This window comes from Mugil cephalus, chromosome 14, assembly GCF_022458985.1.
Source record: "Mugil cephalus isolate CIBA_MC_2020 chromosome 14, CIBA_Mcephalus_1.1, whole genome shotgun sequence".
In the NCBI taxonomy this organism is placed as follows: Eukaryota; Metazoa; Chordata; class Actinopteri; order Mugiliformes; family Mugilidae; genus Mugil; species Mugil cephalus.
In genome coordinates, this window is record NC_061783.1 from 19,567,775 (window position 1) to 19,594,218 (window position 26,444).

The following is a 26,444-nucleotide window of genomic DNA, read 5'->3' on the forward strand; positions in this document are numbered from 1 at the left end:
TTGTGCAGGTGTCAAACTAAATGTGAATGGAGCACAACAGAAGTGGGATCATTTTACAGAAAACTGCTGCGAGCAAACGAGCTGTCAAATGTTAAGCTTCACCTAGAAACTGTATCGAAAAGAAAACCTCAGAACCAGTTCTTCCATAATTAGCCACGTTTACAAGAGGATCTGCAGCTATTTAAATAACATGTTCTCTTCTGTGTGTTGTTTTTTTTTTGCTTGTGTTTTCTGTTTTCTGTGTGTGAACTCGTGTGAACTTTGTGCCCCCAGCTTACGGCGAGGGGTACGCGTGGAGTCCTGCCACGCTCACCGTGTACGTGGGCGACGTGGTCACGTGGCGCTGGGAGGCGCCGGCCTTCCAGAGCGTCGGGTACCAGGTGTTCAGCGTGTCCAGCCCGAGTGGCACCACGTACGAGGGGGGGCCGCTCAACAGCGGGGGAACCAAGACGGCCAAAGGTTTGTGTTTGCGTGTTCCTCCTTCTTTTATGTCTTTCAATTAATCAGATAAAAGTGATAGTGTAGGGGGTAAACCTTCTGAAGTGGTAAAGTTTAAAACAGTATTATGATTTTAAATACGTAGTATTTGCACAAGGCAATACTGCTCATGCGTTGCATTATTGGCAATAAAATATCTGCCACTTAAGAATCTCACATTTCCTATATTTTCTTTTTATTAATGAGATAAAAGTGGTGTTATTGCAATAATATCTATTTCTCAAGTATAAAAGTGGCAAAGAAAGGTGCATAATGACACTAAATATGACATAAAGGGACAAGATGCAAGATAAGTAAGAAATCTGTCTCAAGGAAATGGTTGAAAGTAGAACCACCCACCACTGAGGAATGGATAGAAATCATCCATGAGGTTTATGTTATGGAGAAGATGTCTCTGTTTCCATCAAAGTTGAAAAAGAATGTACTTTTTTAAGATCTGGACCAAGGTCAGTAGAGACAAAATCACCTGTTTTTATGTTCTTGGAAAAAAAAAGACATAAGTTAATAGAATTACCTGTAGGGTGATAAACACACGTGAAAACCTTTTGTTCTGTTCTAGTTTTTAAAAGTGAGGTGAGAAAGTAGAAATGTTAAAGCCGCGGTTGCAGCTCTCACGCTCTCCTGCTTTGCATCGTGGTTCCTGTTGATCCTATTCATGGCGCAATAAAAAAGTCTCTCTGTGACCTCAGTCTGTCTGCATTTACCTTGAATTAGTCAAATAAAAATGATAGCATGAGAACAAAATCCCTCATTTCCAAGGGAAAGGGTGTTTACACTGTTATATGAGAGTGAATATGTCATATAGGCCAGGACACACAGTTTCTTGTATTGCATCGTGGTCCTCGTTTAGTGCAACACAACTGCAACTCTTTACAATCTCACTTTGGATACATTTTCTTTTTATTAATAAGCATAAGAAGGCAAAGACAAACAGTCATATACAGGTGGAATAGACAGTTTAATTAGATTATCTGGATGAAACAATCTTTTGTTCTGATGTAGGTTCCCAAAATACATAAATATGCATTGCTTGTAGTCTTTGTTCATCGTATTGTTTGTGCAGATCTGTCTATTCAGGATTTACTTTGTCTGCATTTGAATGATAAAAACATATGGACCAAACATACAGGTTTACTTTCAGTGCTCAGCGATGTGACGTACGAGGAATGTGCTGCTGTGTCACACGTTTCCTCTCTCCCTCTCTCTCCCTCTCAGGGTTTTTCAGCTACCGTTTCACCGTTCCCGGCGAGTTCTACTACAGCAGCGGCTACATAGACGACGTCAACGCCCGGAAGCTGCAGGGAGTGGTGAAGGTCAAGAGTCGGGAGGAGAAGAGCAGCCGGGTCCTCGTCAGAGTGGGAGGCGTTGAGGCCAGACTAGTGGCAGGAGGTAAATGTGAAGAGGTGGAGACTCGGAGGCTTTGTCAAACACATCAAACAGAGACTGAAGTCAGAATAAATAATAGTAATAATGATATTGATGAGTGGGTTGGACTGTCCCATGTGCAGGTCCGCGCCGTGTCTCCAGAGAAGCACAGCAGTGCGTCGCCTCGTCACGGTGCCAGCAGACCAACGAGACTTCAGACGGCCTTTCCTTCACCACCTCCGCCTGTTCCACCACCACGGTCCACTCCATCTCCCCCAACCAGGGCTCATACCACCAAGTGATCCTCATCCAGGGCCAAGGCTTCAGCGACGTCGCCTGCGCTAACGAGGTTCACACAGTTTCATGAATTAAAACATTATTCAAGAAGATGATTTCCCCCGTAAAAGAAAAAGACTTTCTGAATCTGGTCCTTGTCCCAGTTTACATGCAACAGAGAAAATCAATAACTGACGGGAACATGTTGTCCTCCTCCACACTAGGTGGCGATATGTGTCTTGTCAGTACGTTAATATCGTTAATACGGTTGATCTATTACATCATATTATTAACGAGTCGTTCATGTGTCAGATCAGAATTTCAAACAACAACCTGATGGATAATAGTTCAGGTTTTTTAATCTAGTACATAATGTGCCGCTAGTTCTGGTGTAGATAAGAAGGTGCAATCCCTCAGATGATTCTTCCACCGGTTCTGTTTAGCTTCTTCTTCTGCGACTAGTCTAGTTAAAAGTCTGATTAAGCGTATACATGCCGGAGAAAATCGATTTCCAATCGCATTATCTGGGTGTCTTAATCAGATAAGGAGAAACGTGTTTACATGAATTTAAGTCGTCCAGTTAAAGTCGGATTAGGGAAGTAATTTGTTTTTTCACGTGCAAACGTACTGAGTGTTATATGAGATTGTTATATTCTTGCAGCTGAAAAGAGAAAGGATTCTGTAAGATATGACATCTTGTATCTTTTATAAAGTTGACATAATCCTTTCACAAGTCTGCACAAAAGAGGATAATGGTGGATCTCACAGAATCCTCTTAAAACAAAGAAAGAAAGCTACGTCTCAAAGGTTTGAGACATGGAATACACTTTTTTGTGAAAAAGAAATAGATTGATTGTGTGTATTTCATAAAATTCCAAGAAAATTTGGGTGATGATTCTAATTTTATTGAGAAAAGTAGCACAACGTTAAGGTAAATAATGAAAGAGCACAACTTTCTGAGGTGTAATTGGACATTTTCTGCATCTGCACCACAAGAACACAGTTGTTAAGCATGCTTGAAAGCTTAAAAAGATTTTTATTTGCAACGTTTTCTAAATGTGAGTCTCACGCTGTGTCTTGTGGCGTCCCGTAGGTGACGGTGGGCGATCAGCCCTGTCAGGTGATCAACAGCTCTCACTCTGAGATCAGATGTCAGCTCCACCCCGGCGCCGTGCTTCCCATCGGCGTCGCTCTCCCCGTGGCCGTCAGCGTCAAAAACCTGGGCAGCGCCATCATCTCCATCCAGGACGAGTTCGCCCGCCGCTTCGTGGTCCTGCCCGTGGTCGACTCGCTGTCGCCGCCCATCGGCAGCACCACCGGCCACACCAGGCTCCTGGTCCACGGCTCCGGTTTCTCTGAGGGAACAGTGACTGTGGCCGGGGAGCCCTGCCACGTGCTCTCGGTCAACTACACCTGCATCACCTGCGACACTTCTCCCTCTGAGCCGCACACCGGCGACGTCGCCTTCCACATGGGCCACATCCAGAGCTCCTGCCATTCAAACTGCTCCTTCGTGTACTCCGCCTCCATCATTCCCACAGTCACCGGCATCTCCCCCGACAGCATTGACGATCTCACCCTGGTGAACGTCTCTGGCTCAGGGTTTGGCAGCCGCCTGGACGATGTGGCCGTTTTCGCCGGCGCCGCAGAGCTAGAGGTGACCGACGTCGCGGACGGCAGCGTCACGGTGAGAGTCGTCGCGTTGCCCGCAGGCGACCACCCGATCAAAGTGATCGTGAGGAGCAAGGGCCTCGCGTCCGGTCTCGTCACCCTGAACAGCCGAGCCCAAGCCTCCCTCAGCCCCGACGTGGGCAGCCTGTCCGGAGGGACCCCGCTCGTCTTCGTGGGAAACGGCTTCGCCCCGGGGAACACGAGCGTGACGGTCGGCGGCGGCCCCTGTGAGATTCAGGAGGTGACGCCGGGTCTCCTCCGCTGCCTGACGCCTCGTCACAGCGAGGGGATGGTGGCCGCCATCATCAGGGTCTTCTCCGTGGAGTACCCTCCCCTCAACTTCACCTACTCCGCAGCACACACTCCTGTCGTCAGCTCCATCAGCCCCGCTACTGGTAATTATGACTGTAGTCTAAATCAGGGCTCTTTTTCAGGAGGAGATTAAGTAGGAACACCCTACCTGGTACATATGTTCTATATTAAACTCGTCCTAGTGCTATTTATAAATATACATTATCATTATCATGTTGCATTCAGTATTAAGCTTTGCAAATAATGTGCAAACATGTGCAACAGTAGGCAGGCTGTTCGACAGCTATAAACATAAACATATTTATATCTGGTCTATTGACAGATAAAGACAAATCTAAAAGTAGCTCAGGACAATGAATCACTAATCTTTGTTTTGAATTTCCCCAATGGGGATTAATAAAGTATTATCTTATCTTAATATGTATTTAAAGAAATATACATTTGTGAAGGAAAAATTGTTGGGGGAAAATAAAAAAAAATATATATAAAGAATGTCTAATCAACCAAAGATTTTGCGACCCCCTCCCCGTGCAGTACCTCTGTGGTCCCACTAGGGGATTAGTTTGCAAAGTGAAAAATCTACACTGAAAACATTAACTGCATTTTTTCAGAGTTTTAGAGAGTGTTGCGGACGTAACACAAGAAATTTCAGTTCTTTTTCTTAAATTAGAAATTTTTGGGGGGTTTATGTGGCCCCCTGGTCTAAATCCTGTAGTCATAGCGACACAGTAAGAAAAAAGGAAATATCATGCTAGGAGGCTGTAGCTGCATAAAATAATACAATAAGCTACTTTTTATGTAAAAAATTTGTAAAAGGAGTCGATGCAAAAAAGTAAAGTAATATGAAAAAATTTCAATCAGAAGAAAAACAAAGAATTATGTTGCTTTATTTCTGTTAGAAACTCCTTTATTTAACCCTTCAGGGTCTGAAACGTCACCCATCACTCATGTGTCAATCGGTCGATGTTCTTTTCCCACAGGGCCGAGTGGCTCCGTCCTCACCCTGACAGGTTCAGGGTTCGGGAACCACTCTCACCTCGTGTCCGTCACCATTAACAACGTCCCCTGCAACGTGTCCGCGGCCTCTGACACGCGGGTCACGTGCACCGCGGGGAACAACCCGGGGGGAACCTACCCGGTCACGCTGCACCACAGGGACAAAGGCCGCGCCCGGTCCGACGTCGTGTTCACCTACGAGCTGAGTCTCAGCGGCGTGCAGCCCAGCGAGGGTGAGCACAGACAAACAAACTGTATTCATGTTGCAGCAGGTGCATCTATTGCAATGAAGTATGTGCACATTTCATATAATATCAGGTTTGCATGTGCATATTGTTTTTTAGGTCCCACTTTTTATTCTCATATTCTGTTTTGTCTTTGATTTAATCCTCCACACGCTTTTTTTTTTTTTTTTTTTTTTAGTATTATAACTTGAGTTCTCTGTCCTCCTCCTCAGGTAGTTTTGGTGGCGGTGCTCTGCTCTCCGTCCAGGGCTCCGGGTTCGACCCTCATAACTCCACCGTGCTGATCTGTGGCGAGGAGTGTGAGGTGAACAGAGAGATGTCGACGTCGAGCCGTCTGTACTGCGAGTCTCCGCCCAACAACGGTACGGGAGGTCCTTAAAAGTGTCTTAGTCTTTTAGTCAAAATCCAGGAGAGAAGAGACCGGCAAAGATTTATGATTAACATTTTAGTTTGTCTGTGTGAAACTTGTCTGAATTTTTCAGGTCACATACCGTCAAGGTGGAATTACACCATAAGTTTATTTTGACCAGGTTAGGGGGAGGGAAAGGTAGAGGATGGGATGAGAGGGATCAAGACAGGGCTGGGTGGTACGACCAAAAATGTATATCATGGTATCAAGTGTTCAAAGCATTTTCTACTGGTTGAGAGAGGAATGAGTAAATATTATAATATAATGATTGTGGAAAAGATAAAAAAATTAAAGAAAAAATAAATAAATGTTACAGAGTTGAAATGAAGAAACAGGGACAATAACGGCTTCAGTTATTTTGACATATTTACTGTAATGTCAATAGTAGCGCCACCGGCTACCGTAACTGTAGTCTGTGCGCAACTTTTTTTTTCCTCATTCATAAAAAGCTAAAATTGGGGACATTTTCAGACACAGCAATAAAAAACAGACACAAAGACAAAAAAAAAAACATAAGAAGATTGAAACCCAGATTTAAAAAAGCCATAAGGTTACAATGTACTGAAGACCTGTTTAAAAAAAAAAGAGTGTTTAAGTGCTTTTCCACAGTCTGGAGGCTACAGAATAAAAAAAAACTATCACCTCTGGTCTTAAAATGTGTGGGTAGTAGCCGTTAACCAGATATGACTGCACAAGATCTGAGGACTTGGTTGGACTTGGAGACGGTCAAGTTCTTTCTTATTGAAACAGTAATAAAAATCTATTAAACTTCTATTAAACTTCAACTCTTGAAGCTAAACGTGACTTTAATTAAAGGTGTGATCTCATCACGGGGTCTACGTTGGCTCCTCTGGACCCCGTTTATTTAGTAGGACACTAACAATGTGTAGATTTAACTTTTGTTACATTAACAAACTAGTTGTGACTCTTCAGCTGTGCCTCATTAACCCTCTCAAACATGAAAGGGGCTCATTATCTCTTCACCGTCTTTGACGAGTTTTCCCACAGAAAGAATGTGTTCCTGCTGGTTTCTGATATTTTTGGTTCTCCGCTCATTCTGACAAACAAGTCCTGCGTCTGTGCTGAACTCTAAGCGCCCCGACGCAGACAGACCGTGTCTACGGGGGAATGTCGTAACAAGCGCGTCAGGTGTAGACAATGACCTGTCACGGATGATGAGACTGCTTTCATCTCAAACATCTCGACTCCTTCGGCCCCGTATTGACTGTGTCCGTCTCGTCCCGTCTGCTCTCAGGAACGCAGGCGGAGGTGAGCTGCGCCGTCGCCGTCATCAACCCGTCCGACGCCGTCAACGTGTCGAGCGGCTTCACCTACAGGTCTCTGCTGACTCCCGTCGTCTCGGAGGTGTCTCCACGGCGGGGGGGCACGGCCGGAGGCACCCGGCTCACGATCACCGGCTCCGGTTTCAGGTGCAGTAAAGGAGGAGAGGGTGCTGTAAACCGATGACACAACAACAGGGACGCACCCATATTATGGAGCACTGCTCAGGAACTAAACGCTCAGGTTACACATGTGTGACTCTGTCATGGGAAGTCTTTCTGTGACGTTATGCAGATCGCGATTCCAAATATAAAAAAAAATAAAACAAAATAAAAATTTGAGTGGAGGAGAAGAAGAAGGAGGAAACTCCTGCATGCAGTTTTACATACAAAATAAAAACACAACTAACCATAGTTACATTATAATATGGAAATATGACATTTCTTTATGCAAAATAAATGCAACCAGATCAGATACTAAAGTGAGGCCCTGCCTCACATGCAATAAGTTTAATAACAAGTTCTAAATTGTGCATTATAATATACCTCAGATAATGGTTCATGCATTATTTCATATACACATTTAATAGACGTGTCAGACATCGGTTATTAATCTGTCCACTCATTCCCTCCTGTGTTACAGCACTAACATGAACGAAGTCAACGTGACGATCGCTGGGTCTGTGTGTGACGTCCAGTCGGCCAACAACACGCACATCGTCTGTGTGACGAACTCTCAGAGAAAGTCTCAGGAAACCAAAGTCAGAGTCAGCATCGGAGACCGAGGCATCGCCAAGATGGTACGAGAGGAGAAGGAGGCGTGTTCTTGTTTCGTTTAGTGGCAAAATCTTTGGTTGATTAGATATTTTTTATATATATATTCCCCCACACAATTTTAAATTTCTTTAAATACACATTATTTCTTTAAATACACATATTACACGCTGAGGTTCACCGCAATTGGCCGAGAGCCTATTCAGTCCCCAGGTAAAATCCCAGATGCACGTTGCACAATTAGCAGAAGAGAAGCGGAAGATAACACAGTGCACTTTGCTCCCATCAGCCAACTATTTAAAGCAAAATGATAATAATAATAATATATCTTCATAAATAGCACTAGGCTTTAGAGGGTCCCTGCTCAATCTCTCCATCAGTTTAGGGGTCCTGCGATAAATCATTATTATTATTATTGTTATCAGATTCAATTCTAATTTTTGTTTTTATTGTTGCGACTTCGTGCAGGATAATGCCGACTTCTTGTACATCGACGTGTGGTCGTCCAGGTTCACGTGGGGAGGCCTGTCTCCACCTGAGAAGGGCTCATTTGCCGTCATCACCGAAGGCCAGACCATCCTGCTCGACACCAGCACCCCTGTGCTCAAAATGCTCCTCATTCAAGGTGCAGACGCCATTCACACATCGTGCTTTAATAAAAATACAGCACAAGCATTAATACATTTAAATTTATAGATTTTTAAGTGTTCATATTTCCTTTTCTAACGTTCGCTCCGTCATCTGCTGTTTCTTTGTGCTCAGGTGGGACGTTGGTGTTTGATGAGGCGGACATCGAGCTGCAGGCTGAAAACATCCTGATCACGGACGGCGGGCGGCTCCAGATCGGCCAGGAGGGGGCGCCATTCCAGCACAAGGCCATAATCACGCTTCACGGACACCTGCGCTCACCTGAACTTCCTGTTTACGGAACCAAGACGCTTGCTGTCAGAGAGGGAATACTGGACCTCCACGGTACAAACACACGCAAATACATCTGTGCACACAAGGTTAGCTTAGCTTCTCACATGGCTGGAAACCTTAGGGAAAACAGCTCGTCTGGCTTTGTTCGAAGGTATTTTAATGTTTTTCTTATGTTAAGTTAAGGTGTCTCCTAGCTTTAGCTTCTGAATGTGCAGAGTATCCAAAACCTGCACGATTCCTTTAAAATCTTCTTCTTAGATGCATTAAAAAGCTTCATTTCTTTTCAAAAAGCTGCACAATAAATACGGGGAAATAAACACAAAGGGAAAATAATATAGGCGTGAATACAGTGATAAATACATAAATTAATACATTTTAAAAGTACGCACTTAAAATAACTAAAAAGGGAATAAAATGATGAGTCAGGGGTAAATTAAAACTGAAATATTCATTCTAAAGTATTTAATCCCTGAACATTTTAATGCATTTTGTCTGCATCTTTTAGTTTTAGTCATCCATATTTAGGATTTAGTGAAGACATAAGATTCAATAAAAGTGATTTAATTAAGCTCCAACTCAAACAGAAACAGCTAAATTCTGCCGCCTCATGTTCTAATACTTGGAACATATTTTGATCAAATTTAGCCTTTTAATTACAATCATCTCCCGCAGATCCAGAAATAACAGAGACTAAACAACAGAGAACGGAAAGTTTTGGCTCAAATAAAACCGTGGCCACATGCCGTCATGTCGTGTAATTGTAGGCCGACACAGTAATAGGAGTATTTTATCCTGCAGGGCTGTTATTATAAGTGACACCACACCTGGCCTCCTCAGGTGTGACTCATTGTTTGACGACCTGTTTCTCCAGGTATTCCTGTTCCTGTCCCCTGGACACATCTGGCCCAGACAGCGACCAGCGGCTCGTCCACGCTGACCCTGATGAAGGCAGTCACATGGAAGGTCGGGGATGAGATCGTCATCGCCTCCACCGGCCACAGGTACAGACGAGGCCTCCGGTTAATGAAGCTTAAAATCCTATAAACTCAAAAAAAACAACAACTTAAAACTATGTATTTGGTAGACACTTGATATATCTTAATTTACCCTTTTCCCCTTTAAATTATTAAAAGTGAGTAGTTTTTTATTTAAAAGCAATTAATAAAGGAGCTGGTCAGATAGCTTAGCATGAACATAATTTATATATTTATTGCCCTTTTATATTTAAAAAGTCTATTTATTGGTCAGAGTTTTCATTAATTGGATTTCTATCACATATAAATGCTAAATCAGATTATTGTGGAGAAAGGAAGATAAAATAACTACTCATGCTATTAAGCTGACTAGCCTAGTGTAGCACAGCAGCAACAAACGGAAACTGAAAAGCTGTAGTTCCTCGAGTGGCCACTTGAGGCTCCAAAATGGAGCAAATTCCCATAGACCCCCATGTTAAAAAGACCAAAAATTGTCCATGTCCATATTTTGAGTGTGGGCGGAGCAAAGCTCATCCAACATGGCGACCACGGGCTCCGCCCACTTCAGGCTTCATTTTCAAGGTTCAAAATCCAATGAGTGATGATGACGTCATGATGGGTTTGTCAATAGTATATACAGTCAATGAGTGTGAGCAGCCATTTAATTTTATTATTTGATTTATTTATCTTTATTATTTAAAATTAAATGACAGAGTTGTCTGATTCTATTAATTAAAAAGGACAAATAGGCTGAAGAAGGAGCATATTTTGCATGTATGACTTTCTGCTGTGAGCCAGAGGTGATCCTGAGTGCATAATTACAATGAGACCTGGAGGCTGACGTGTGACAGGTTGTTTCATAACAGGGTCATAACACAGAGGACATGTCAAATTATACCTTTGGTTTACTGAATCCAGTAAAGTGGAAATATGTCTCAACAGCGCAACAAAAACCATGCCTTAAGGGCACATGGGTACGTGTATTAGCATGACTGTATTTTATTATATAGTGATGAAATACTGCTACGCTACGAGGTGAACACCAATGTTTCGCTTTCTTTCCTTCAGACACAGTCAGAAAGAGAACGAGGTGAGGAGGATCGCCGCCGTGTCGTCCGACGGAAGGACCCTCACCCTGAACGCACCCCTGGAGTACACTCACCTCGGGGTGACGGTCACGCTCCCCGACGGCACCGTGTTTGAAGGCAGGGCCGAAGTGGGTCTGCTCACCAGGAACATCGTGGTGCGAGGTTCCCAAAACCTAGAATGGAACGACGAGATCGAAGCCTGTCCCGCCGGCTTCAACACAGGTGCCGAGTTTATTAATCGACCCTAAGCTCTTTAACGTGTTGAGTTTTTTCTGTCATCACGTGTGTTAAAAAAATCTTTTGTGCGCTCCAGGTGAATTTGCCACGCAGACCTGTTTCCAGGGACGGTTTGGAGAGGAGGTCGGCAGTGACCAGTTTGGAGGCTGTATCATGTTCCACGCACCCAGGCCCAATGAAAATCTTGCAATTGGTCGATTGGAATATGTTGAGGTGAAGTCTTGCTTATCGTGAAGATATGATAACCCCGCATAACCACGCTAGTTAAAAAAGTTTTAATCAGGCGGACGTCTTTCTGTTGTTGCGCCGCAGATCTTCCACGCTGGACAGGCCTTCAGGCTGGGCCGTTACCCCATCCACTGGCACCTGATGGGAGACGTCAACTACAAGTCGTATGTGAGGGGCTGCGCCATCCACCAGACCTTCAACAGGGCCGTGACCATCCACAACACCCACAGGCTGCTGGTGGAGTCCAACGTCATCTACGACATCATGGGCGGCGCCTTCTTCATAGAGGACGGCATCGAGACGGAGAACATCCTGCAGTACAACCTGGCCGTGTTCGTCAAGCAGAGCACCAGCCTCCTGAACGACGACGTCACCCCCGCCGCCTACTGGGTCACCAACCCGAACAACATCGTCCGCCACAACGTCGCCGCGGGGGGCACCCACTTCGGCTTCTGGTACCGCATGCACGACCACCCCGACGGCCCGTCCTACGACGCCAACATCTGCCAGAAGAGGGTTCCCCTGGGGGAGTTTTACAACAACACCGTGCACTCCCAGGGCTGGTTCGGGCTTTGGATCTTCCAGGAGTATTTTCCCATGAAGGACGGCGGCTGCAACTCCAAGACCCCGGAGCCGGCCGTCTTCCGTTCCCTCACCACGTGGAACTGCGAGAAGGGCGCCGAGTGGGTGAACGTGGGCGCCGTGCAGTTCAACGGCTTCGTCATGGTCAACAACGAGAAGGCCGGCGTGGAGGGCAAGCGCATCTTCCGGTGGGCGGTGAGCGGGTTCGGAGAGGAGGGAGGGGCGGCGGTGTCCAACAGCACGATCGTGGGCCACGTGGACGAGCTCGGGCTCGGGAGCGACTACTGCACGCGCCGGGGCGTCATCGCGCCGTTCGACGACGGCATGAGCGTCCTCGACACCAAGTTCGTCAACTTCGACCGCGGCTCCTGCACGGCCATCGGGGTGACCTCGGTGGACGGGACGTGCGTGGATCGCTGCGGCGGCTGGCCCGTCAAGTTCGGCGGCATCCAGTACGTGAACTCGCCCAACAAGGCCGGCTTCAGGTGGGAACACGAGGTGCAGCTGGTGGACACGGACGGCTCCCTCACAGGTACACAGCCCCCAGCTCTGTCCAAATGTAGCTCATATTGTAACTAACAGTGGTGAAGGAGACAGGTTGAAATGTCATATCTCTCTGGGATCTGTGCAGACTTAGGTATATAAGTAAAAAACTTAGTTAAAATAATTAAAAGTGAATAAATATGGGTCAAGATCAAATGTCAGTGATGTTTTTAATGACATTTCATGCGAAAACTGTTTAATTCTCCAATACTCTTTATTTATTTATTTTTATTTTCTTGTTTTCAGGCACCGTCGACCACAAAGTCGTGCCCATGAGCGCCCTGCTGGACCCCGCTCACTGTAAACAGAGTGACGAGTGGAGTGTGGGTTTCCCCGGCGCTGTGTGCGATCACACCGTCAACTTCCACCGTCTGGCTTTCAACAATCCCACACCGAATTCTCTGAAGGCCAAAGATGTCATCTTAACCAACTCACATGGTTAAAATAAAATAAAATAAAAGCTCTGTTACTTTTAAATCTGCTGTGGAAGATGCTTTCATTGACCTCTAGTGGTGACTGATGGGAATTGCAGGGATTTGCTTTTATTGTGGTGCTAATTCTTTCTATTCCAGTGCATTCATAAGCTTGTTCGCACATGTCAAAAATCATTAAAAAATTTAACATTTCCAGTTTGTTTTAAAGTACGACCCGGAGGCTGATGCTTCTTGTGTGTTGTTTTAAACTCAGGGAGCAGTGTTGTCCCTTATCTGAAGAAGAGAATGACCCATAAGTTGGGCTGGATGGCCTTGCTGCCCTCTGGACAAACCTACAACTGGTACTTTGAGAACATGGATCACATCACCAACATCACTTATAGTGCAAAGTTCTACGGCTTCAAGGTAAAAAATAAAGAAATAAATAAAAAGACCCTTTATGAGATGTGATGATGCTAAATATGCACATCTTACACTGTTTTTTTTTTTTTTGTCCTTTGTCGTGCAGACGGATCAGTACATCATCATCAACCACAACTTCACCCAGAGTCCAGACAGCTTCCGCATCACTGACATGAGGAACGGCTCGACGGCGCCGCTCAGCTTCAGCAACAACGTCAACGGAGACTGGTTCTTTGACGAGGCCACCAACAACCTCTACTACATCAGTCAGTCACACTTATTTATAAATTAGTAAAAGTAATTTATCTGCTGAATTTGCGTGCTACTGTTATGGCACATTGTATAAATAACTTTTAAATCTTTCTATCCAGACCAAGCGGCAACATCCGGGTCTGAGCAATGAAGTGCAAAAAACTGCAGTTCATCGAGTGGCCACTAGAGGCTCCAAAGGGAGCAAATCCCCATAGACCCCCATGTTAAAAAGTCCAACTTTACAGCATTATTAAACATGTTTAAAATAAAAAAAAAAAAAAACGATTTTGGTCTCAATAGTTTATTTCACTATTCATTCAAATTCTGCATAATTAAGGGGATTCCCACTTTGAGTGAGAGAGTTGGGTGGGCGGGTCTCAATGTACGACACAACCCCCAATGTCCATATTTGGAATATTCAACTGTGAGATCACATTTGTGGTTGTATTTGTTTTTACTAAAATTAGATGCCCAAAGCATCGGGTAACAGTTATTTCAGTCATTCCCATCTGGATACCCCAAGCAGCAACATCAATCTTTCACATATTTGTGACATTTTATGGACAAAACAAATAAGAACTTAATGTTTTACTGACTTTATTATGCCACTTAATAGATATTTAAATAAGGTTTCTTTAAAGAGAAGAAACTTTTGTCATTGTTTTACCTGCAGCGCTTTCAAAATGACCTCGTGTTTTCTATTTTATATTGTTTAAAAATTAAGTCCAGTTAGACCTGCCTTATTATCATTGTCCTTATTTAATTTGTAACGTTACAAGCTTTAGGATTTTTGTGTCCACTAAACTGAACAGGCAGTATTTTAATGTGTCGCATGAACATTTGGTGACTCACTCACATCCTTTTTTGTTTCTGCAGTGTCTGGAAAGAAGAGCCAGCGCAGGCGCCGCAACAGCGTTGATCGCTCCCTGACCGACGTGGCGATAGATTTCGCCGTCTACCGCTGCTTCTTCCCCAAGTGCATCCCTCCGCCTCCGGCCACGCTCGCCCCCCTGCCCAGCCGCCGGCCGGACAACTTCATGTATGTTTAGGTCCCAGCTGCAACAAGACCTGAGACACATGTACCCGGGTCTGGTTCCTGACTCTCTCTTTTTGTGTGTGTTTTGTTTGTTTTTTTTCCAGTCGGTGGTCTGATGCTTCGTTCTGGGAAGGCTCAGCTGAAAACAACTTCACCGTACCAAAAGAGGGCGCTGACGTGGTCATTCCATCAGGTAACGTGCCGGGTCTGAGCAATGAAGTCCAGACAGAAGTGCAAAAAACTGCAGTTCATCAAGTGGCCACTAGAGGCTCCAAAAGGGAGCAAATCCCCATAGACCCCCACGTTAGAAAGACCAAATTTACAACATTATTAAACATGTTTAGGCCTGATACAGAAAACTATTTTCGTCTCCACTGCACGGGGGATGATTTTTTTTTCTAACTCATTCATTTATTTTTTATTTAGGTTTAATATTTTACATAATTAAGGACGTTCCCGCTTTGAGTGACAGGTGGTAGCCTGAGCTAACAGGTAGCCGAGAGTTGGGTGGGCGGGTCTCAACATCCAGGCTGCTTTAGCTCCGCCCCAACACAACCTTCCATGTCCATATTTGGAATATGTGAGTGTGGGCGGAGTAAAGCTCATCCAACATGGCAACCACAGGCTCCGCCCACTTTGGGCTTCATTTTCGAGGTTCTGAATCCAATAGGTGACGTCAAGATGGGTTTGTCCATGGTATATGCAGTCAATTGCTATAGTCTTTAAAAAAAATTGCTTTTTGAACCTAATCGGAATCAAAATGAAGGGATTTCTTTCCATGTAAGATGAATATGAGAGAAAGAAAACATCTGGTGACATAACTACAATTAAAAAAAAACGACTGATGCTTTTATTATTTTGACTCAAACGTCTCTGGGTCCCGGCCCTTCCACAGGTCAGTGGGTCGTCTTGGACAGCGACACTCCTCCTCTCAACAAGCTGACCGTCGTCGGAGTCCTGGAGATCCCCGACACCATGAACAGCTCGTCCACCAGACAGACCCGGTCCACACCCGAGTACAGGACGGTGGTGATCGACGCCGTGTACGTCTCCATTCAGGTAATTTGATCTCGCTCTCAGGATGGACGGAGGACGGCGCCGTCTCTTTTGAAAAGCTGAAAGGTTAATTGGGGTTAATACGTTTCAGGGCGGCAGGCTGATTGCAGGATGGGACGACGAGCCGTTCAGAGGTCAGCTGCACATCAAGCTGAGAGGGAACCACCGCACTCCTGACTGGTCGGTGCCGGGTGGACCCAACCAGGGATCCAAGGTCCTGGGTAAGAAAACAGTGTCAGCTTCTAGCCTGGAGTAGATAGAACCCAATTCCTACCAGATTATAAAGTTAGTAATAATCGTTTGCTTTGTTTATAATATGCCACAAAAAAAAAATTAAAGTTGCTTCGGACAGTTTTTAACTTTTGATGTTTGGTGTCTCTGAAAAGATTTGATGGGATTTTCTTCTTTCATCCTGTTTCTTTAAAGTTCACAGTATCATAAATAACTATATGTTTGTGCTTTCGATGGTGTCCTTTTTCCAAGATTGTATATTCATGTTTGATATCCATGTGAAGAAAGAATTAATATTTCAGTTAAATTATTAAAATAATTTAATAATAACTTTCCTGCATAGTGTTATAATTAAAAAAGTTTGTGCCAGATGATTCCAGAAGTTAACTTAACTTAACTTAACTTTATCTTCTCTTAACTTAACTTGAACTTAAACTTATCTTGTATTAACTTAACTTAACTTAACTTAACTTAACTTTATCTTATATTAACCTAACTTAACTTGAACTTAAACTTATCTTGTATTAACTTAACGTAACTTTATCTTCTATCAATTTGACTTTAACCTAATTTACCCTTATCTTGTATTAACTTAACTTAACTTAACTTAACTTAACTTAACTTAACTTTATCTTCTATTAACTTAACTTAACTTAACTTAACTTAACTTGAACTTAAACTTAACTTGTATTAACTTAACTTAACTTAACTTAACTTAACTTTATCTTCAACCAATTTGACTCTAACTTAATTTACCCTTATCTTGTATTAACTTAACTTATTTTATACAAACTTAACTGAACTGAAGCTTATCTTATATAAACTTTATCTTATCTTATATAAACTTAACCTTATCTTATCTTACAGGTGTGTTTGGTACCCTGGAGCTCTATGGACAACCCCACAACGTTTATCACACCAAACTTGCTGCTACATCTGTGGCTGGATCCACAACTCTGACTCTGCAGAAATCCGTCGACTGGCAGGTCTGTGTCTTCTAATTCTAATTCTGACTATAACGTCAGTCACTTCTCTTTCTTCCACATTATTATTTTTTGTACCAATGCGATAAATGTGTGCAGGTTGGAGACGAGGTTGTTATCTCCACCTCCAGCTACGACGCACAGGAGACAGAAAAACGTCAGATCACCTCGGTGTCAGCGAACGGCCTCGTCCTGACCCTGAACCAGCCTCTGGCCTACACTCACATCGGTCGGTTAAAACATGAAATCATTTTAATGTGTCTCAGTAGTCTGTAAAGTTCATAAAAGCATGTTGCTAGTGTTGAAAACCTTTAAAATACACAGTGTCTGATAGATAGAGTGGATTAGTGGAGAATTTTCTGAAACCTTCTTTCCTGCATCTACAGGTGAGACTCACTCCGTGCCAGGTACGTCTCTCTCCTACATGCTGGCCGCTAATGTCGGCCTCCTGACCAGAAACATCAAGATCATCGGTGAAGAGTATCCAGACATGAAGGCCGAGTCGTACGGAGCCAGGCTGCTGGTCGGCGCCTACTCCTGGGCAGGAATCGACTATAAAGGCGAGTCTGCCTCCTTCACCCCAGCGGCTTAAATCTGATTCATTTACATCCAGTTTCTGCAGAAATAAAAAGGCTCACATTTAACCCTGTGTTGCATCTTAGATTATTAAATTATTTCATAGTTTAATTAATGGGATGTTTTAATCCTGAAGGCAAAGCTCAGATCAGGAACGTGGAGTTCTTCCGCTCTGGTCAGGAGGGATGGACCGACTACACCGACCCTCGCTACTCTGTGGCCTTCCTCAACCTGGGAAAGGTATAAACAACACACACACACACACAGACACACACACACACACACACACACACACAAAGATTACAGGTCTACATGGACATTAAATCAGACTGGGATGTTTAATCTGTACTTAAAATACAGTCACATATGCTGTTTGCTAAAATGATTTATTGAAATACTGTAACACAAGAATTCTTCTTTCTGTTTTATTCTTTTTATTTTGATACATTTTGATACATTTTCATACAGTTTCAATTAAAGAAAACTTTTATAGATTTATAGCAAAAATAGGTTGAAATCATTTTCTTGTTTCAATCTTGTCTGAGTCTGTGTAATTTAATACTTTTTGCATATATGCCAACACTTGTATATTGTTTATTCTATTCTTCTTTATATCTTATTATTTATCTTTCACACAATCCATCCTTTATTCTTGTTATTTGTCTTACTCTATGCATCCTGTTACAAACTGCAATTTCCCCATTGCGGGACAAATAAAGGTTTTCTGATCCTAATTCAGGATTAATTCATCCCGTGTATCTTCAGTAGCTCCTGATGTTAAATCATTAAAATGTAAACATTGTTTCATTTCTGTTGACAGGTCTCAGAGGACGAGTCCTACCTCCAGGGCTGCGCCTTCCACGACGGCTTCTCTCCGGCCATCGGCGTCTTCGGGACAGAAGGACTGAACGTCGACGACAACATCGTGCACCACACTGTGGGAGAAGGTAAACGCCGCCTCGAAGAGTTTACTGCATGCAGCCAGAAATGATTAAAAGGATTAGTTTGACCAAGTGTGCGTCTGTGTTTGCAGGAATCAGAATCTGGGGCGATAAGATCACGGTGAGGAGGAACCTGGTGATGATGACGCTGTGGCCGGGATCCTACCAGGACAGAGAGGAGCCCTTCAACTACGACTGGAACGCTGCCATCGAGGTTTGTCTTCTCAAAATACACCAGCAGCTGGTTTAAATATGTGTGCGTTTAGGCGTTAATCTAGGCTGTGTGTGTGTGTGTGTGTGTGTGTGTTAGGTCAACGAGGGGACGAACGTCGTCCTGCAGCACAACATCGTGGCCGGATATGAGAGAGTGGCTTATCGCATCGATGGTGAACCGTGCCCAGGTAACGTAAATATAAAATATAATGACTAGATACAGGTCTCATACAGGTGTAACAAGTTTTAAGTCATCACTCGTGCATCGTGCTCGTGCAGGCACTTTGAATGAGAACGAGGAGTGGACTCAGAACGAGGCTCACGGAGGTCTCTACGGGATCTACCTGAACAAAGACGGGCTGCCGGGCTGCAGCTTCATCCGGGGATTCTTCATCTGGAGGAGCTTCGACTACGGCATCTACTTCCAGGTATGAAAACACTGATTTATGTCCTTCAGATTTAGACTTAGACAGACTTAAAAAAAAAAAAAAAAAAAAAAAAACACGATTTATTCATTTTATTTAACCTTTATTTACCCAGGCAAGCAATTAGGCACAGTTTATAATTTACAAATGCAGGCTGAACTCTTAAAGAACCATCAGTAAAAAGAAAAATAAATGAAGATGGTTAAAAAATAAAAGTAAAATAATTAAAATAAATAAATAAAATAAGAAATATATAAAACACAGGTGAAGATAGATCATATAAATAAAATAATTTAAAAAAGTAATATAATTTAAAAATATATAAAACACTCTTGAGAAAAATGATAATAGGTGAAGGCAGTTAAAAAAAAAACACAGTTAAGAACCACTAATAAAAAGAAAAACAGGTGAAGATAGTTAAAAAATAATAATAAAGTAATTAAAAATAATAAAATAAAATATAAAATTTATGAAATACACTTGAGAGCCACAAGAAAAAAGAAAAATAGATGAAGGTAGTTAAAAAACAAAATAATTTAAAAAATAAATACCATGAGATGAAATAAAACAAAACTTAAAATTACATTAAATTAAAATATAAGTAAAAATCGAGTAAAATAAAATTAAAAAAAAAAACTAAAATTTTACAAAATATGCATATGAACAAATGTAAAAGTAATAGAGGCAGAACCAAATATATATTATATACTTGGAAAGATTAAAAAGGTGTAAAATGTGCGTTACAACATAAGTAACTATCTGTTACAGAAAGGTGAGGTATTGTACAAATGTATTGTTAACAGTGTGAATATCGACTCTAAACCACCAACAAGAACCTTTTTAATCAGATCATTCATCTAATAAAACCAACAACTAAACCTTTATGAAATGAGTCTCAAGTTTACTTAGATGAAGCAATAAAGTCATTTTAAAGTGCTTCACACAGTGTGTTCATGTTTGAGTCTCATGCAAAATAAGGATCTAAAATTCTCAAAGTTATTCAAATCTTCTTCCTCCGTTCACCACAGACCATCATGAGAATCGTCGTTTCCAACGTGACTCTCGTGGACAACGGGATGGGCATCATGCCGCTCATCTACGCCCCTCCCTCCGTCACCCACGCCTACGCCGATAAACCGCTAGAATTTAAGGTGAGACGGTTTATTTGGATTCTAACCGTTGTTCGATGAGGTTGTTTTTTTGTTTTGTTTTTTTAATTCATTTACCTCACTATCCTCCTCTTTTATTTCCCAGAATGCCTTGATTGTTGGCAGCAGCCCGAACTTCAACTGTTCAGACACGCTCCCCAGCAGCGACTTCAACACGGCCATCACCTCCGGCCACAGAGCCCCCAGACCCCTCAAAGGTGACGCATTAAACATTTAACTTAGAGACAACTGGAAAAAGATTTCAGTGGTTTTAACCCTTTAATACTCAGCTGTGTATGGACAGCTGATCCAATCAGAGCTCTGTGGACGAGTTGTGTTTGAGTAAATTTAACTGTGATCACTCAAGAACAAAACCACTTAGAGTGATTCTGACTTTTATGATAGAAACTTCAGAGTCTCGTCTTTCAAAAGAGACCAAGACCATGAATGAGCTCCACACTGTTCATGAACAGCATTCAGTTTACTTTGGGTTTGCTCTAAATATTTTCACAAAGTTTGGAATGATAAGAGATTACTAGAGAAAATAACGTTGAAATCCGTCACCTCTTCATCTGGTGACTTTCGCTCCACACAGGAGGCAGATCTGGAATCTCTTGGCCCAATTTCGCATCCGGACACAACACGGCGCCGATGAAGCCTCATCACCTGAACATGAACTACAACGCCATCAAGGGGCTGATGAAAGTCACAGGTGAGCTCAGGCTCAGGCTTAACCGGGACAACGATGCGACATCTCTGCCGACGGCGTTCCTCTTAGCCCTCCACTCTCTTTTTCGCTTCAATTCCCAGACACGACGTTCGTCAACTTCCGAGACGTCTGCTCCGGGGAGACCAACGTCATGTTCATCACCAACACGCTGAACGAGGACCTGCAGCACCCGCTGGAGGTGTCGGGAATAAAGATGGTCGACAGCACGGAGGCGGCGAAAGTCTTCATTCACAGGGCGGATGTGGGGTAGGTTTGGTTGATTAGACGTTTTTTTTATATATATTTTTTTAAAATTCCCTCACAATTTTTCCATCACAAATTTAAATTTCTTTAAATACGTATTAACATGAATCCAGTGACGTCCGAGACGCATGCTGCAATACTAGCAGGAGAGAAGCGAACTGTGTAGTTTAACACAGTTTAACACAGTTTAACATTAATTTATGTTAATATTTTATGCTATAATCATAACTTGATCATAGACTATGTAAATATGAACAATGTGTCCCCCACTAGAGGAAATTGGCCAAATTGCTGCTATTTTATCGATGACCCCACCCCCCTAACCTAGACTTTTCTTTTGATTTATTCTCTGCTCTGTTCTACCTCCACAATGTTACAAAGAAATGTTGAATTATACACTGAACTTATTTATTTAATTAAATTTTTTCCAACTCCTACGGTCTCCCTATGGGAGCAATTCACAGAGCGGTTGGCATGGCAACTTGTAGCCTTCACAGTGTCACATCCTGTTTCTGCAACTTAAACGAAGCATCGTGCATCAGCATTGTATTAACTACCTAAAATGATGGAAAGCAGAAAGAAAGAAAAAAATGTATTTCATGTTTTAGTTTTGTTTGGAGTTGGATCTTATGAGCTATACTGCAGCCAGACACCAGGGGGAGCTCTACTCGCTTCGGCTCAGTCATTGAACTTGATTGTGTGTTTGTGCCTCAGTAAAGCGAACCCGTCTGACTGCGTGGACATGGACTGCGACGCCAAGAAGAAGACGATGCTGAAGGACCTGGACGGGTCGTTCCTGGGGGCGGTGGGAGCTGTGGTGCCGCAGTCCGAGTACGAGTGGGGGGGAGATGCCAGGAGGGGGGTGGGCGACTACCGCATCCCCAAAGTCATGCTCACCGCCCTCAACGGGAGCCGGATCCCCGTGGACCAGATCGCTCCACACAAAGGTAACGAGGACAAAGATGAAACTTAACAGTGGCTGTTGAAATAGAAAATCAGCAAACTAAATCCATGAAAATGCTGCATTCAGGCGTGATCAGGAAAAACTGCACCTACGTGAGTTCCTGGCAGAGCTACAAGTGCTTCGACCTGAACTACAGGATGCTGGTGATCGAGAGTCTGGACTCGGACACTGAGACCAGACGTCTGTCCCCCGTCGCCGTCCTCGGAGACGGCTTCGTGGATCTGATCAACGGTAGGACGAGATTTTTTAATTTTACTTTTCAGCTTTCAGTTCCAAAAGGGGGAGGATTAAGTTGTGTATGTGTGTGTCTGTGTGTGTGTTTCCAGGTCCTCAGGATCACGGCTGGTGCGCCGGCTACACCTGCCAGAAGAGAGTGTCCCTCTTCCACAGCATCGTGGCCACCGGCCGCTCCTTCGACGTCTACTTCTCCAGCGTCAGCCCCCAGAAGCTTCGCCTCATGATGCTCAACGCTGAACCGTCTGAGGTCTGTGAACAGTCTGAGAGAAAACCTCTCTGCTCTGAATGCGACGCCTGTAGTTAAACGTCCATCTGGCTTTGTGTCTCCGCAGGGCGTCGTGGTGTCAGTGTTTTACTCCAAGCCTCAGCGGTTGGACGTGTACGTCGACAACACTCTGGTCCCGCCGACGAACGCCGAGTGGAACGCTGAGCGGACTGACTACATCCTAAAGAGGCCGCTGTACGCAGGTAACAAGAACGCACCCTGAGGTTGATTAAGGGCCGCTGACACTTCTCACAGCAGTAGTTTGGCTCTTTGCATATGCAGCATAGGAAGCCAGCAAGTTCCTCACAAATATATATTGGATCACGTGCGTGTTTATTTTAGCCTGGCTGTATTAAAATATGAAGCTGCAGCCAGTTAGCTTAGCATAAGAGTCAAAACAGCAAGACTGGAAAAGCCAAATAATTAACTAGGAAATATACAGGAACTTTTAACTTTGGCTCTTTCCTTCTGTTTCCAGTCTTTATGCTGAGCTAGAAGATTCATGGCTGCTGCTTCTCATCAGTCCTCTCATCTAAAAAATCTAAAATGTTTAAATTGACTTGTGTTTGTAGCACTTTTCAAATCAACATCACAAAATGTGTAATAAAATATTTAAAACACTCATAAGTAGAATATAGTCTTGATTAAAACTCATTTAAAATTGTTGACATAATTAACATAAGTACCTGAAGGCATCTGTGAGTTTTAAAACTACTTTTTGACTTTTTTTTTAGTTATACTTATATTTAGTTTTTACTAAATAAAAACATGTTTTAGGGCTCAATCTCTGACATCTTCAAACATTTTTATTACGTCAGACCAGTCAGTGAATAACAATAATAGTTTAAATTTGAGTCTTTGTCTTGGTTGAATCCTGTGAGATGAAAATATTTTTCTTGAATCCAGTAAATTGTGTCATATTTTCTATTTTCTGGTGTAAGGATGCGTCGGAGACAGTTAAAAACATGAAGATTCAAATCAGCTGATGAAAAATGAATCGCTGTGCCCTTTTTAAACAGCAGAGGGCGCATTTTATTCTCAACACCATAAGTCAGGTATTCAGACAGGAGGAGATCTGCTGATCTTCCTTTAAAAAAAAGTTTGTTTATTTGAAGAGTTTTTTTATGGTATTGCTCATTTAGTTATTTTGACGTGAGATTTGTTTTAAAAATCCAGTTATTTATTCTTTTTTTTTTTTGTTAAGATAAAATATAATTCCAGTTTCACTTTTAAGAAGACAACATATACGTTTGCACAGTTTACGCTACCTCAGAGAAATAATTTGTAGTTTTTATATATCGAAATATAGGTGTTTTTTAAATTTGCTTTCATTGCATTGCATTTGCATTTTGAATCCTACCTCACAAGTGTTATTTTTTGTTTGAGGAATATTTAAAGGAATCTTTTTCAGTCATATAATTGGTCTGTAACTCACTCTGTTTAAAAAACATTCATATCGTTAACCCCAGTATTGTAAATCGTATTGAAACGTGAGTTTAGTTTAGTTTAGTTTATTGGTGGGAACGAAGCCTAGACACACAAAATACATATTACACACAGACTAAACACAAAAACTACATATGATTCCAAAAGATGGAAGAAATGAAAATAAAGTTATTTATATCATCAGCAGGAAGGAAAAAAGATGCTTTTTAGAATCAGTATGAGAGGACACAGACCTCAGTGGTGGATTAAATTCATTCCACTGTTGTTATTGTGTCTCGTTAGATACGTACGAACATCTGAGGTGAATAAATTGTGACATCCTCTGTCCTCCAGGTCAGTACGTCCCTCAGGCCAACGCCACCATCGGCACCAACTTCTTCGACCAGGACTACAAGATGCTGAGCGTCGTGGTGAGAGGCTCCGAGCCGGTGGAAGTCCGGACGGCCCCGGTCCTCGTCGTGGCCTTCGACATGCCCGCCATGACCGAGGACGAGTTCTTCGGCGAGAACCTGATCCAGAACCTCGCCGCGTTCCTCAAGGTTCCCCCGGGGATGATCCGCATCACCAAGATCGTCAGGGAGGACGGAGGCGCGCGGCGCAGGAGGAGGAGGTCCACGGGGATGACGGTGGAGGTGGAGATCAAGAAACCCCCGGTCCAACAAACCACCAACAGCAGCAGCAGTGAGTGTGGAGGCGCCCGAGCGGTGGGAGACGGGTCAGCGTGAGGTTTTTCAGATAATCAGCCCCGTGTCTTTCCAGATGAGGAGGACTTTGAGCTGCTGAAGAACATCGCCGACGATCTGGGCCAGGCTGCCGTCTCCGGGAACCTCAGCCAGTCCATCGGCTTCAACGTCACCTCCATGGGCATCATCCCGCCCCCGCCCTCGTCCTCAGACCCCGACTGGAAGGAGGTGAGCGACACGAGCGACGACTTTCGAGCGACGACGAATCGCGAAATAAGCGCTCGGCCGAATTGACACGTTTTTTTCTGCTTTAAACTCCAGCTGGCGACGGAGGAGGTGACGAGGGAGGAGCCCACGGCCAACTACGTGTCCAGCGTGTCCAGCCTGCTGCTCATCACGGAGCCGATAGCCGGCGAGTACGTGGGTCCTCTGCACCAGCAGCCAAGTCTCATGGCTGTGGATGAACAGGTGAGACGGCTTTTGTTGCTCTGCCGACGTCAAATACTTTGGTTTTAGAGGTTTGTAGCTGTGAAAGGTCTGAAAACCTGTTTGTTTTATTATTAGCATTATTTTTCTGCTTATTGTGTGTTTTAATTTAAGTTCTTTGTGTATTGATTCTTGGGGTAAAGGGTCAAATTATATAAGATTATTCTTCTTTCTTCTCCCTTTCATTCAGATTTTGGGAACGTTTGTGTTTATTTTGAATTGTTATTATTATTAAAAACGTAATAAATTAAAGTTTGGACACATTTAGGGTGAAATTTAAGGATTATCTGATAACTTTACATCCAAAACAGTTCATCTTCTAACAAATTTATTATTATTATAAGGGTTTTTACACTACAGGCCTCTGTTATTACTACAATTTTATGTTTTTTGCTTTTTTTAATGCGTCTAATTGAACTTTACTGCACTTTACCTGTTTAATTGGTCCTGTTTTTCTGTTTTTATTAATTTAAGTTAAATTGTAGGCGTTGCCATGTATCTGAATAGTTTTTTTCTACCATGCATCATGAATTTTATAATCTGGAAACAGTGAGCGAAAAGTTATCTAATCTTTAAGAAATCAAAAAATCTTATTCATTTTTTAATTTTCCTAATCCTGTACAAATGTCTTATTCTGAATTAAACCATTAATCACATAATAGTTTGTTTAAAGTTAACATAGAGCAAGAATATTAGTTATGACATTGTAAAAAGTGTTGAAATGTAAGAGTTTTTTTTGGATCAGATGCTCTAGACACTCTTCAGTTTAATCCTATAATTTAGTTCAGTTTAAAGAAAAGACTGAATGTGATTGTGTGAGTTTGTGCTGGTCATTGATGTCGTCCCGTGCCGTGGGTCTGCAGGGTAACTGCGTCTCGGTGGGAGTGACGACTCTGACGGTCACAGCCAGTCTGAAGGACTCGGACGGAAACAGCATCGATGGGCTGGATGGAAACACCACCATCCTGTTCAGCTCCTGCTGGGCCAACTTCACCGGCCTGTCTCTTCTCAACAGCGGTACGGCCTCATCCCCTCACCTCCACAGATCAAACTTTTAATCGATGAAAGCAGACACATGATAAACTGAGCCATAAACTCTCTCTACTCCATTACTTCCTGTCTCTACCTTCTATTTAACTAACAGATATCACCACAACACTTCTCCAGTTGATAACGTACATACATGCAATAATATTTTGCATTACAAGTTTTCTATGAATTTATATTTAAATATGGAAATGAGGAGTTATCTACTTAAATATGCGCTAATTTGTATATATTTACAGAACAAATG

At 42.9% G+C, this 26,444-nt stretch overlaps 1 protein-coding gene across 1 annotated transcript in view; it reads left to right on the plus strand.

The window, feature by feature from the left end:
* pkhd1l1.1 (PKHD1 like 1, tandem duplicate 1) overlaps nt 1-26,444 on the plus strand; it is a 47,941-nt gene that overhangs the window by 20,461 nt on the left and 1,036 nt on the right. Inside the window, exons 36-76 of the mRNA XM_047604273.1 lie at nt 274-459; nt 1,714-1,887; nt 2,007-2,212; nt 3,233-4,205; nt 5,103-5,351; nt 5,576-5,725; nt 7,028-7,202; nt 7,696-7,852; nt 8,295-8,451; nt 8,589-8,798; nt 9,619-9,748; nt 10,790-11,031; nt 11,123-11,259; nt 11,359-12,388; nt 12,646-12,837; nt 13,087-13,238; nt 13,342-13,501; nt 14,364-14,526; nt 14,628-14,716; nt 15,419-15,582; nt 15,671-15,800; nt 16,678-16,796; nt 16,893-17,022; nt 17,180-17,353; nt 17,506-17,609; nt 18,190-18,316; nt 18,403-18,524; nt 18,621-18,711; nt 18,803-18,951; nt 19,977-20,099; nt 20,203-20,314; nt 20,692-20,808; nt 20,907-21,072; nt 21,784-22,016; nt 22,100-22,264; nt 22,360-22,517; nt 22,603-22,738; nt 24,315-24,662; nt 24,741-24,892; nt 24,986-25,132; nt 26,014-26,167. Of these exons, the coding sequence (XP_047460229.1) occupies nt 274-459; nt 1,714-1,887; nt 2,007-2,212; nt 3,233-4,205; nt 5,103-5,351; nt 5,576-5,725; nt 7,028-7,202; nt 7,696-7,852; nt 8,295-8,451; nt 8,589-8,798; nt 9,619-9,748; nt 10,790-11,031; nt 11,123-11,259; nt 11,359-12,388; nt 12,646-12,837; nt 13,087-13,238; nt 13,342-13,501; nt 14,364-14,526; nt 14,628-14,716; nt 15,419-15,582; nt 15,671-15,800; nt 16,678-16,796; nt 16,893-17,022; nt 17,180-17,353; nt 17,506-17,609; nt 18,190-18,316; nt 18,403-18,524; nt 18,621-18,711; nt 18,803-18,951; nt 19,977-20,099; nt 20,203-20,314; nt 20,692-20,808; nt 20,907-21,072; nt 21,784-22,016; nt 22,100-22,264; nt 22,360-22,517; nt 22,603-22,738; nt 24,315-24,662; nt 24,741-24,892; nt 24,986-25,132; nt 26,014-26,167 (8,253 nt within the window). The remainder of the gene's footprint in view (nt 1-273; nt 460-1,713; nt 1,888-2,006; nt 2,213-3,232; nt 4,206-5,102; nt 5,352-5,575; nt 5,726-7,027; nt 7,203-7,695; nt 7,853-8,294; nt 8,452-8,588; nt 8,799-9,618; nt 9,749-10,789; nt 11,032-11,122; nt 11,260-11,358; nt 12,389-12,645; nt 12,838-13,086; nt 13,239-13,341; nt 13,502-14,363; nt 14,527-14,627; nt 14,717-15,418; nt 15,583-15,670; nt 15,801-16,677; nt 16,797-16,892; nt 17,023-17,179; nt 17,354-17,505; nt 17,610-18,189; nt 18,317-18,402; nt 18,525-18,620; nt 18,712-18,802; nt 18,952-19,976; nt 20,100-20,202; nt 20,315-20,691; nt 20,809-20,906; nt 21,073-21,783; nt 22,017-22,099; nt 22,265-22,359; nt 22,518-22,602; nt 22,739-24,314; nt 24,663-24,740; nt 24,893-24,985; nt 25,133-26,013; nt 26,168-26,444) is intronic.